This window comes from Clinocottus analis, unplaced genomic scaffold (assembly GCF_023055335.1).
Source record: "Clinocottus analis isolate CAN_PGR_092001 unplaced genomic scaffold, fCliAna1.0.p SCAF_19, whole genome shotgun sequence".
In the NCBI taxonomy this organism is placed as follows: domain Eukaryota; kingdom Metazoa; phylum Chordata; class Actinopteri; order Perciformes; family Cottidae; genus Clinocottus; species Clinocottus analis.
The window spans coordinates 14,907,657-14,921,373 of NW_027175920.1; the positions used below are offsets into that span (position 1 = coordinate 14,907,657).

At 42.5% G+C, this 13,717-nt stretch overlaps 2 protein-coding genes across 3 annotated transcripts in view; one reads left to right on the forward strand and one right to left on the reverse strand.

Moving 5' to 3' along the window:
* Window positions 1–6,439, reverse strand: part of reep3b (receptor accessory protein 3b) — a 30,634-nt gene extending 24,195 nt beyond the window's left edge. The window contains exon 1 of the mRNA XM_068582956.1: window positions 6,099–6,439. Within this exon, the coding sequence (XP_068439057.1) occupies window positions 6,099–6,130 (32 nt within the window). The 5' untranslated portion in view covers window positions 6,131–6,439. The remainder of the gene's footprint in view (window positions 1–6,098) is intronic.
* A 4,580-nt stretch (window positions 6,440–11,019) lies between these two features.
* The window catches only part of jmjd1cb (jumonji domain containing 1Cb), a 97,211-nt gene continuing 94,513 nt past the window's right edge, over window positions 11,020–13,717 (forward strand). For both annotated transcript variants that reach the window (XR_011077869.1, XM_068583968.1), the window contains exon 1: window positions 11,020–11,400. Coding sequence is in view for 1 of the 2 variants with exons in the window: in XM_068583968.1 (XP_068440069.1) it covers window positions 11,245–11,400 (156 nt within the window). In the remaining variant the exon portion in view is untranslated. The remainder of the gene's footprint in view (window positions 11,401–13,717) is intronic.

Below are 13,717 nucleotides of genomic sequence, written 5' to 3' on the forward strand. Positions count from 1 at the left end.
TGTCCACATCTCACTGCGAACTTACTGTGCTTTATTTGCACCAATGTGGAGAATATTGTTGCTGGACCAGCAGCCAAATTAAAAAGTTGAATAAACACAATGCCGGAGCAGCAGCAGGCTGTACAGTTGTGCCACTGCATACAAGAGATTTTCTCTCCCACCCCGTGATTTGGAGGCCTTTTGTTTGACTGGTGGATAATGAAAGGCGATTGCTGATGCAGTGATAATAACCGGTATTTGTGTCTCAATTGCTCCTGATTGGCTTTGACTGCAGTGAGAGTGTAGTCACAGAGCTCCTGCACACACACATAGCTGGGCCCACGGCGTGGAAAACAAAGAGAGTAATAATAAAGCTTGACAATAACAAAAACGTTAACAAGCTCACGTCAGCCACCGTGAATTCCGCAGTCCAGGATTTTTGATTCAAATGATTGGTGCCATTTCATTTAACTCACAGGTGTCACTTGTGAGATAGTTATTGTGCAGAAAAATGGGGATTGGGTTCTGGAGTGCTCCTCTCGAACGGCAAGGTCATCGAAGGACGAGAAAAACAAGCCTCATTGAAAAACAAACAACTATTTGCTCACCATTAACCTTCTTTAAATCTTTAAACAATTTCTAAACACCATTCATCACAGAAGCTGTAAAGAAACTTCATCATCATCAGATTTGTATTTTTCCGATGGTCTTTGAACATATCATGTTTGAAAAAAAAAAAAGGCAACCAAAAATAAGCTTAAAATATGGAGTTATTTCTGCTCCAAGTCATGGTTGTGCTGTTTCCATGGAGGTGCAGCACTTTTATATTGTAGGCTCAAAGGCTACGGAGAGACAACTGTGGCGGGAGCAAAAAACATCACGAACTGCAGGAGGGTTCATTAAGATTAATTTATCAAATCCATCAATGCACACATGCTCCACAGGTATTCCCTCTACACACAACAAGGATCTGTAAATGAATGGAAAGGAGTTTCAGTGTTCAACAACGACGACGCCTGGGCATTCTGAGCCTTGATCATGTCAGAGCGTGCATTGGTGTGAAATGAAACCGCTGATTGAAGCTGCTAGTATCACACTGCCATGGGCCACGTCCCAAATCCCTCGCTCCTACACTCATTCACTTCCTTCACAGCAGACACTCAATAGTGAGCATTGACATTTTTTGTATCAACACTGGCGGATGTTGGTGTCTTTGAAGTACAGAGCATCTTACACATTGATAATCGTAGTAAGATGCATACTGGCATTAAACATCAGAGACACTTTAAAAGAATTATGGCTCGAGGTAAAAGAAGTGCAAGTTTTGAATCCAATCCCATTAATCAAGTTGGGTCGATTGTCTGGTGCGGTTTGATTTTAGGACACCTGAGAAAGTAGAATAGTCTACATCAGCGATTAGTAGCGACGGCATCACATTAGTATAAGTATTGCATAACATGATATTATGTTTCTTTATGGACGGGTGGAGCCATTGGCATTGGACAGGCCATGGAAATTCCTGTATATTGTGTTGAGTTTGGTAGAATTATAATGGTTTAGTTTGTCAAAATTGGACTTGCACATGTAGAATAAAGAAATGTTTAATGTGTACATTGAATACATGGGGGTTATGATAATTAATAAGGGATATTATTATGAAATGTATGTAACTGTATGCGTAAGCAGGTCACTGTATGTTTTGTATTACTGTATAAGTAAAGTAAAGTTTTTCGGAACTTTGTTTTTGGCAACGGCTAAAGATAATCCAGCCCCTGAACACAGTGTCAAGCGAAGTGAGGGAAATGTTTCAGGTGTAAAATTGGCAAGACTGACCAATGGCGGCCTTAAGCCTAGCAACTGTGGAGTATTTAACAAGGCACAGAGCTGGTCACGGTCTCTCTTCGTTCTTAGACAGCGGATACAACAGTTAACTGCTTGAAGTCTGTTGTTTTGGCCGAGACTTAGAGAGCCTTGCCCTTGACCAAGTATTGTATCTGCTGACTTTATCACCAACTTTATAACATGTTTTATATTATAACTCATTGGATTCCGGGGCTTCTTTCCTCACGACCGCCTGTGATTTTTGGACATTATTTTACAATTGTAAGGGCCGAGACATGACTTCTGGTCTCAAAAAGAAAACCAAAACTAGTGAAACCTGTGAAAAAGTGAACGTACAGAAAGAACCGCGAGTTACGGCCTCATTTCCACCAGACCCACGTTTCTGTGTCCCTGTGTGGGTGGGACTCTCAGCTGAAGCTGTAGTGCCTCTGCATGAGACTGTTTTAATGTCCACCTCAACTCCGCCCCCTAGTATCTTCGGTACTTTCACTACCCGTTACCTTCCAGTGACTGTACGTACCACAATCATTTATCCTTCTGAAAAGTGCGTTCAGTGAAACTCCATCAACCTGGCTCTCAAAAAGAAAAAAGTTGAACGTGCACCAAAAATGTTCTTGAGGCAATTTAGTGAAAAGCAGGGCCCCCTTCTTCAAACCATAACTACCATCTCTCAATTTTCCCTTCTCATCCTCCCCCTCTTCCCATTCCCTCTCCCCCACTTCTCTGCATGCAGCTGAGAAAATAGCACCTTGACTCTGGGTTCCAGGTCAATTTCCCCAGTTTCCTGACACCGTACACCACCAACAACCAGATGGAATGAGGGGGAGGACAGGAAAATAGAGAGAGAGGACAAAAGAGAGAGAGAGAGAGAGAGAGAGAGAGAGAGAGAGAGAGAGAGAGAGAGAGAGAGAGAAAAAAAAGAGGAGAAACACTGAGACAGTGAAGACGAAGGAGAAAGAGAGGAGACAAAGAAAGAAAGAAAAACAGAGATCTCCCTCCAAGATTTGAGCTTGCACCATCTGGTTTGAGCTTCAGGAATAAAAATTTGATTACATGACTTTGTGCCCCCCCCCCCCCCCCCCCCCACACACACACACACACACACCCTAAAAACACAGAGGGAGGATTGTTGAGAGAACTGCTGCTCGAGAATGTTACAGTGCAGGTCTGCACATATATACCCAGAGGATTTCCTTCTGGGGAAATAAATGGCATACACCATTAGACTGCTCTCACAGCTCTCAGAATATTCCCACATTAAAACACTGACTTTAACATATCCTCATAGTTAGTTTGGCATATTATTGGAAGCAAAAGAACACTGAGATAGCCTTGAATACCTTTTTAATAACAATATCCATTGACTTGCATAGGAGACATGCATTTTTTTTATTACGACTTCAGTCTTGATGCTTGTACCATCCTGTTTGGGCTTTGATGCTTATTGTCAGCTCACTACGTAAACGCCCACTGACACCGCCGGTGGAAGAAATGGATTTTTTCTTTAACTAATCTCCAAAAACAGTTTACCATAGGCAGAAGCACGACATTATGTCTGTCGTGCTATTTTCTTTCCTCTCCTCTGTGTTTCACTGATGGTGGGGCTTTGCACAGTGTGTGAAGCGGCATTTAAAAATGTGCAACAGTTTGCTAACTTGTCGCTTTTGCAAACAATTTTAGCTGCAATGTTTAAAACAATTTTTAGGTCTTTCATGCAAGCTGAAATGACTTTCTGAAGTACCGGTTAGTTACATAACAGTGCATTCAGGTTATGTTCAATGAAAGTTACATTATCCTGTTGTGTTCACACATGATCTTGTAAAATGTAGTGTTGGTGAGACACTTGAATAAATATGGTAGTTTGAAGAAGATGTTTTCACATTGAACAATCGCTCACATCTGCATCACATGTTTTCAGAGCCTTTCAAAACGGCTACATTTTTTAAGATGAGCTATAACCAAATATTTGGCTCCATGAGAATGTTATTCCTCAGGGAGCTTGTGAAAATAGTTCCAAGTTCCCCCAGGACATGAAAGCACACCATGCATCCTACTGGTCCTGAAAGGCTTGTTCTTCACTCTGCTGAAAAGGAGCGAGCAGGTCGCAGCAGGCCGGTCCCACACAGCATTCCAACTTGTGATGCCGGAATCAGTGCAGGTTTTAGAACATCATGAAAATTCCCCTCGCAAGCACAAAAAGGTATTTTTCAATCATTAATTACTTGAGTATCATAAACACCTGCGCAGTTTGGAACAATGGATTGCAACAAACACATGTCTGAGCTGCAGGGCACCTGCATCAAAGAGGAGCTTGTGATGGTGTTCACCTGTGTTGTTGTTTTTAATTTATCAGCGCAGGAACACAGCTCTATGATGAGATAATTATTACCATTGAGGGCCACACCCTCAGGAATAATATCAGCGTCTGTTCGACACCAATTGTTTTTGTCGACGCTAAAAGTGAGGCTGTGACGAAGAGAGCGAGAGCGAGAGAGACGGACAATTAAGGACATGGAGGGACACAAATATTTCGGAACCATTCCTTGCAGGCTGCTGCCTTAAAATAGCTGTTCACAGAGCTGTAAACCAGCATCTGACTTTCTTTAACTGTTACACGACCAGCCAATTTCTGAGTAACTTTCTGCTTCCTCTTCAGACAGAAAAAAACATTAAAACTCTGAATAAGTTCCTCCTCACTAAATACATTGTTTTTTTTATTTTTGTAAAGCTCCTGACATGGGCAAAGGACAACCATCGAAAATACAAGCCTTATAGGCTTCAGAGAACATATTCTATAGGCCACCGTACTACTACTACCACATTAGTTTAAGCTTGACTAGAATAAATGAAAGCAGAGACTGCACTGCATACCATCTGAACTCCAGATTTACTCCAGTTCAGTGAGGGGTTAATGGACCCATTGGTATGATACAATGTTTGCTTTCCAGATACCTGTGGATCCTAACATAAGCCAGTTATTAAATGCAAACCATTTGACTAAAACAAATATGGTGATAATAATCTCAATATTTAATTTTGGTCTCTTAAAACTGCACAATTATGTTTAATTATTCCAGGTGTCATTAATCTGATGTGGATGTGAATACCATTAAATTAAAGCTGAACGTCAGATCTTTTATCTCATGGTCACTGTCACACTTCGAACATATTTTTCTAGGGTAAAGAGCCACAACAACAAAAATGTGCCACAAAATACTGGACTGGAAACCAGCAACGGGCTGAATCTATTGGTAACGTACTGTGGTACTTTCGGTTGTTCAGTTGCAGCACGGTTATTGAAAGGTTATAACAAGCCCGAGTTTTCATAAAAGCTGACCTTGACCCACATATGACCTCAGACAAGTCTTGCCTGTTATAAAAGCATGTGTTCATTTATCTCACAACAGAGGGTTGGTGATTGAAAATTGCATTAGGGAATAAGGAGAGGCCATTTCGTATTTCTCCTCTACTCCCTTCTGTCTTTTCCACCACATTCCTATCCTCTATCAGACCAAGTTATGCAACTGCAGTTCCTGAATGTATACAGGCAGAGAAACAAAAAAGGGATACATGGAGAAAGATAGCGAGAGATAAAAAAAAAAAAAGATGTTCAAAAGAATAATATATAGGTTAAAAAAAAGAAACTAAAGAAACGACATTTGGGCCCCTAAAGTAAATACATGTTCCAGAGTATTAAACATGAAGATCTGACTTTATTCCAGTAGCATGCCAACAGACGCCTTTGAGTAAGCGATCCAGTTAAACTCGTCTTCCTGTGCGCTCGCTCCCGTTGTGGTTGCCAGGTTACATCGGGGCACGGCTTGCTAATAATGCCACAATATGACGCCTCTACCCGACACTCCTTCATAGAGGGACATGTCCCAGCTTGAAATGTTCCACCTCACCGATAATTCATTTTTTTTAAAGTTACGTATTGTTTCACGGCTGACTCACCATTGTGTGCACGGCCATGATTCATAAACAAGATGGTAGCATTAGCTTTCAAAACTGCCTCAAAACTAGCTACTGCCACCACTACTCCTATGTCAAGATAAGCTGAGCGGTGTGTTTTGTGGCGCCTCGTAGCTGTTCGCTAACTCACGTTACCTAGTTTGTTGTTGGCAAAGTCTTTGCACTTTGGAAACAAATGTAAAAGGTCACAATTTAGCCCAAGGACGACAACAAGTTAGCCCAGCAAGCTAACAAAGTTCCATCCTATCCGCTGCCCGAATTTTCTTCATGGAGGTTAAAGAGACTTTAAATGTCTTGGTACTTACACAACGCTTCTCGAAATCATCCAGGACACCATGCTGTCTGTCTTCGTTGTGTCGGGCTGTGTTGGTGGGAGAATACAGCCCCGGTGATAACGTTAATGGCTAGGGAGGCTAGCCGTGCCGCTGTAACGTTGGACTTCCTCAGCCAAAACTCCCAACACCTTGTTTGTTTGGGTGTACGTCAAACAATCCACATGTCAGTACAAAAAAAATGTCCGATGTCACGTATCTACATAGTTAAGCGGTGCAATGCCTATTCAATATGACGCCTGTTGTTTCGTAGCCTTTCATCCACTCCAGTCTCCTCCTTCTTTCTACTTTTCTCCCCACCAGTTCCTGGCACCCAGAACGCTGCTCAGATAGCTACTGACGTCAACAGGAAGTGAACGACCTTCCGAACATACTATTGGTCAGCCCGGTCTGTTTACAACAAACACAAACTTCCATTGGTTGGCCATGTTGGCCCATGTGACTTTTGCGTTTGACAGAAGCGGTGGAATTTCAAACCCTGTGACCCGTGCTCTGATTGGTTCGCCGTCGATTCGTGGCGAATTCTCACCAATGGGTAAGAAAAGCAATCCGTTTCGGTGGATTTTCCAAGCGCTGTTGATGGGGGCTTCATTTCATATAGACGGTGAATTTGTATTAGGGTAGTGGACTCAGCAAGCTTCCCCGGTCTTTAAAACACAAACGCTTGCTGTGCAGAGAATTGGAAAGTCTTTGTAGGTATTGCAAATTACATAAAATGTTAATAAATACCTGTCGGATCCACCAATTAAGGGTGACCGCCCGTAATGGGCGCAGTGGGACTCAAAACAAGCGCTACGATCCTTGTTAGAACGCATATTATCTGTGAATGATTGGACAATTATAAATTGCTAATCCATAGGCGCGTGTTTTAAAAAAAAGACATGACCTTGATGCTGCATTACGGATGCTGGACAGACCACGTGCACTATTTAAAAACCGTGGCATTAGTGAAAGCTATGATAAAGCAGCAGCAAAATACGAGAGGATGACTGAGAAATAAATGATTTCATTGACGTATATTCGTGTGTTTGCACTTGAAGTTAGAAGCTTTGGAAAAGATTGTACCGACTAGACACCTGAAATACAAATTCATTGAACCGCCTTTGTCTTGCTCATATCGTAAACTACATCAGTCATTAGGTCATATAATCATATTCATTACACTGTTCCAAGCACAGAACTTGGCAGACACGATCCCCCATATGTGAGCTTCAGCATACCCTGTCTCTGTGTGCACGTCTGTCTCTGTGCGCGCGTGTGCACGCGCGTGTGCGCTATGAACGTGTGCTTTTACAGGTTTGCATGTTGGGCTTGTGAGCACAATGCAGATGTGTTTTGTGTACATATGATGCGTGTCCGTCTGGGGAAAGGAGGGTCGCGATAGCTACTTGATATTCATCAAGTCGGCTGCTGCAGTGTGCAGCATGAGTGAGGGAGATTCCCAGCGGATCCTCTCTGGTCACACTGCCTGTCTGGGCATCGGCATCATGGATCACATCTGAACAGGAAAGAAACAGGTCGCGGCTCCACTGCCGTGTGTGTGACAATGTCACACCATGACAATGTCACACACACAGCAGCAGAATGCAGCCACGGACATGTGCAGATAAATCAAGCAAAGATACACATCAGCCACTGGGGGGGAAACCCAAGTTATAGTAGGTCTATGATATGGGATTGTTGCTGCAGGGCATTCAATCTCACAGGGCATCCGTTTTCAGTGATATAAACAATGGACAAGTAAAAAAACCTGTTCAACAATGGGCTTGTCGCATACGTCACTCTATCCACCACCTACACATAACTTTCAGATGAGGTGCATGTGCAGTGGGAATCAAAGTCAGGCAAGAATCTCCATTTGACCTTTTGCCCCGTTTGCGTACTTAGTGTAGCGATAAAAAAACATTTTAAATTGTGGTTTCCATAATATCTTCAGCAAACTCTTCATCCACTCTGGAGTCTAAACAGGAGCTTTAAAGCTTTCCATGAGCACACCATCGTGTACACGTCCTCGCATAACATTAAAACCCTCATGTGTCGATACTTTTTTCCTTCACAACATGGAAACAAACATTGCATTTTAAATATTAAGAGTTGTGCAATTACTTTTACTGCACCATTGTTGCACTTTCAGAATCATTTTAAAAATGCGTTTACCACAACAAAAAGCATACACACAAAGGGTTTTTATACAGCCTGAAAACAACAACAACAACAACAACAACTATAAAACAAATACAAATACACAAAACAACAACAACAACAACAACAACAACAACAAAATCCGGTAGAGAGGGATGACAAGGAAAGTGACCGAAATCAGCACGCCCACCCGACGACTGTAGTCATTTGTCCCGGTAAAAAAAAGCCTATTGGAACCATCCCCACTGCGAACAAAGGCCAGATGCTGGTTGTGGTTGTTGTTGTAGGGGTTTTGTCCAGGGGTAAACGGGCTTTTATGGTCCCAGGGTCAAACTGAAGAGCTGGACCTGTTTTCGAATGGAAGCCTGAACGCCGCGTGCTTATGGCGTGACCTTTGTCAAGTGTGATGACGTGTATCACTGCCTCCGCCTACACCACAGAGGGTGATGTGACATCGACCTAACCTTTAATTGGGTCACTTGCGTAAAATAATAATCTGTTTTCTGTGCACAACTTTAAGAGGACAACATGTATAACCAGTGTTTGGTTTTTAACACTTTGAAGACAAGTTCCCCCCTCACATCAGTCTTTATGCTAAGCGAGGCAAACCATGTCCCTGTTCCAGCTCCACTTAACAGCAGACGGGAGGTTGGTACCCAGTGTTATATAATTCCTTCAAACGACTTTTGTCCTCGTCTGTGGGATGAGGAGCACGTGCTTGCTTCCTCTTCTAATTAAAGACACACGCCCACATTTTAATTGTCATTTTATCAACACGTGTCCAGTATACATGACACAATTTGTAAATACAACAAGAAATACATAGATGATGTTGGCTTCACTTTTTCACAGTTGTCATGGCGCTATTGCTATACCATAATAACCCACCTCTGCTACGCCCTTTGCTTTGTCCTGCTTCTTTCTTCTCTTCACTCGTGCTCATTTAGCGTGACTGTGTCTCCAGTATCCTTTCCCCCTTTTGCAGTTTCTCCACTCATCATCTTAACGCTCTTCTCCTCCTCCATCGGTCCATCTCTCTCTCCTCCCTTCTCTCCCTTCTCCCGCATCCCGCCCATGAGGTCGCTTCAGGCTGTTTGCGTCCTACGCGCTTCAAACACGAACCTCAACACTGTCCTTAAGATCCCTCCACTCGAGCAAAAGTACGCAGCGTGCACTCCTCCGTAGAGGCACACGCACGCGCGAGCACGCACAAACATTTACTCTCTTGTACCTCTTCTGTTCCTCTGCTTTATTATTCTCCTCTTCACAAATTCTCTCTCTCTCTCTCTCTCTCTCTCTCTCTCTCTCTCTCTCTCTCTCTCTCTCTCTCTCTCTCTCTCTCTCTCTCTCTCTGTCTGAGGCTGTCAGGAGGAAGACAATGAAAGCTAAACAGGTGCATCCACACTGTGAGAAAGAGCGAACGTGCAGGTTGCGTTCTAAATTCTGAATGAAGTGCTCACATAGAGCACGATTAAAGAGGTGTTATAGAATTATAAACAGCAGATTCAACTAAATGGGAGAATAATTAGATAATGATGATAAAGAGAGACTTTAATGCACTTAACGACAATAGGTGCAAAGTGCGTTAAAGGGGAAAATTAAAACAAAAAACACAGGGGGGTGAAATAAAGAATGTACAATGGAAAGAATATAATGAAACAAAAAGCATAACATATTGATGAATGTTAATGTGTTGTCCCAAAAACATTATGTACAATCAACACATGATTTTAGATGATGCAGCAGGGAAAGAGGGATCAACCTTGTGAGCAACACCTTGTTTTATATATATATATATATATATATATATATATATATATATATATATATATATATATATATATATATATATACTTATTTTTGCCAAATGTTGCAATGCTTCCCGTCGATACTTGCTATTTCCTGTTATGGATTAATCATAGTTTCATTGCTATATTTCCTAAATGATGGAAAACAATGAATGCGTATACCGTGTATTTTATGTATAGTAAGGACATGCTAAAACTGGTGTGGTCCTTTAAATAATTTCATTTTATTTCTGCTATATCCACTCCCTTACCTCCGGAAAGTTATTCATTCATTTCATGTATGCAACGGCTATTTGCACAAGGCGGTCTGATGAGGGCTGGTAACTCTCTTTTGCATTGGAGCCCTGCATGTGTACACAGGACACAAGTGCAGGGATGTTACATGTTGTCGTTTTAAGTAAAACCTAAAGCTGAAACTGGAATAAAAGAGGATAAAACCAAGTTGAATTATTTCAGTCCATGGATTTGCTGTTCATTCATATGAATGGCACTTACACTTCTGGTGCGACATCACCATGACTTCTTCCTTGCTTATTATTTATAAAACCTTCATGCTCTTGTTTCTGTTTATAACAATGGAGTAGCAGCAATATTACATTCCTTTATATATATATATATATATATATATATATATATATATATATATATATATATATATATATATATATATTTATATATATATATATATATATATATATATATATATATATATATATATATATAGTTGTCTACACTTTGTGTAAGCAGTAGTAGTCGTTGCAGTTTTTCAATTACGAGCGGTTGCATGGATAATTTTGCAAGAAATAGTACCGGTAGGATTCAACTGAGCGGAGGGACACAACCGCGCTGCGGCCAGTGAATGCCTTGGGATGCAGCGGAGAAACACTAGTGTGGATGGCAGTGGTGATGCGGTTCTGTGTTCCACCGTTTTTTCATGCGGAGAGAAAAGAGACTGACGCTTGAAGCGGGTGGAGACTGCTACACATTTAAATCCCCCGGCTCGGTTTTTAAGCGTTTCGCAACGAAATAACTTTTCCTCTTTTTTATTTTTTTATTTTCTTTCTCCGGTTGGATTCTTTAGAAGGGTTTTAATGTCGTAAGTGACAGGTCTATAAGGGCGTCGTTGTTGGGAAGTTTTTTCGAGGGGGGGTTTTGACCAGCCAAGGGCCATGGCAGTCGAGGCTCGGCCGGAGCTGGTCGGGAAACGGTTCCTCTGTGTCAGCGGGGACGAGCCGCCTGAAATCGGCGACAGCGGCCGGTGGCCGTGGAGGTCTGGGGTCATACGAGCCGTGAACCACCTTGACAGCGACAACCCCGACCTGACGGTAAGGGAAACGCTGACTTTTGTCCTCCTTCTCTGATCTGTTACATGCAAAGCAAATGGGGGAAATCTTTGTGGTTGGTGGCTCGCCAGCGAGGCAATGTTGGAGGCGGACATTATATAGTGGCTTTCTCTGAGTTATGGTGGCTTGTTGGACCCCCTGTTATTCATCAGTGTTTCGCCAGAGCATTTAGTCAAAGTGTGGCTAGTTATTTGACCACTTGGCTCGCTACGTTAACGGGAGGCAGACTGCCAGTAGGGGTTATGGAAAGCAAACAGCTAGCGGCGGTCCAGGCGCTCCGCTTATTTACATCAAAAAATCGTCACTTACAAAGCATTTGACTGCCGCCGAGACCAACCTCCATGTTTCCAACCGGAGGAAAGCGCGAAGAGCGATTAAACCTCAGCGGGCTCCGTGTGCGGAACACGACGCTGTGTTCAAGCCGCGAGGGATAACGTGAATGTAAGGTGGTCGTTAAAAAAATAAATGTACCACTTTATCATCGAGACACGGTCTGGGAATATGAACCGATATTGCGTTGTCCTCCGAGGGTGACAGTGTTTGTTAACATAAAAAATGCATGTGTGGGAATTTGCGACTTGATCGGCTAAACGCTTTAATCTGCCTTGCACCGCGAATCAGCTGACGGTCGGAGGTACGGGTCGCTTTCTAGATCTGCCACCGCGGTACAGCCCTCACGCCCGGCTAATCCCCATTATCTCGTGGTTGTCGGGTCACAATCCCCATTATTTGAGCCAGGTCTGCCCGCATTTATTTTTTCCTCCTTCTTCTCCTGGCGGACGACAAGCCCTCCGACTCCGACATGAATGATAGGACTTGTAAAAACATTTAAAACAACCTGTCTTTGCTGCAGACTGAACAATGGGCAGTTTGTCTGCGTGTCAAATATTGCCTACACATATTTGTTTAAAGACGACTCCGTGGTGGCACTTGTGGAGCAGATGCATTTGCTGCTTTAGGTGTAATTACTACTTTTGATAATGCACCCAAAATGTGGGCAATATTTCGGTCTGAATCCCCCCTTCTTCTTAAAAAAAATACAGCACATTTTCCTAATGGGTTAACGTGCCAAAACCAGCAAACAATGAAATATTTGCCCTGACGAGCCCTTGCCTGGCAAACACACAGTACTGTCTCACTGTGCAGTGTGTCTGGTCCCTGTTTTTCTTTTGTTCGCAGAATCTGCCTGTGCAGATTATTGGCCAAACCCCAGCACATCTCTGGTGTGATTTCTGTGTGCACATATTTGCTATTTTATGAAGACAGTAAGCCATCAGATACTATTATCATCTGATGGCCATTGGTTATCTATCTATCTATCTATCTATCTATCTATCTATCTATCTATCTATCTATCTATCTATATCTTTTTTCTTTAAGGAAGCATTGCAACATTTAGCAAATCAGTCTGTTTTTAATCTGCATTAATACACACATTATTGGAAGCAACAACTCAAGCAATTGCAACATTGAAATCAATGTTAACCAATGGCAAATGATAGAAGGAATACATCCATGCATGTAATAAATGCGTCAAATGCATTCAGAATTTTCAAGAAGTAACACTATATATAGTAATAAACACATATTGTGTATTTGAAAGCGTGGATGTCGGCCAGCACAATCTTGCATGTCATCGAGTGCTCGTGGTGCTTTCTACGAGATGCAGACAGTGGATGCATCCCAGGTGTCACTGCCTCACAGCCCTTTATTATGTTATTCTGCACTCCGCTCACGCGCCCGCAGTTGTCTTTCTATTCTTGCGGATGGAACATTAAGGTGACGCGATCCCCACAAATTTATTGCGGTGAATTCTTTTTCATGTGTTCATCGCACACTCCCTCATATGCTCTTGTTGAATAATATTGCACAACATACATGCATCCCAGCTTCCCCTAATTCCCTTGTAAAATTAGTGTGTGTGTGCGTGTGTGCATGTGTGTGTGCGTGTGTGTGTGTGTGTGTGCGTGCGTGTGTGTGATGTGATTGAGGCAGAGAGTAGTGTTCTGCTTTAATACCTTACAATGGGGCACAGTCTCATTAGCGAGGGGCTTAACTAGCTGAGTGAATACAGTGGAGAGGGATTGGAGATTAGATTAGAAGAAGTGTGTCAAGCCAAGCTGCCAGGCCTTTGTCAAGTTTATGTGGTCAGATAGGTAGTAGTGCACAACTACACTGGGCGAGCAACCGCTCCCTCGGGTTTAATGTTCCATAGCTGTGTCTGAAAACAAGTGCAAGTTCAAGCCAATGATTCAATACATGTGAACATGAGTGGATGTAGAAATCAGCCCGAGATTAC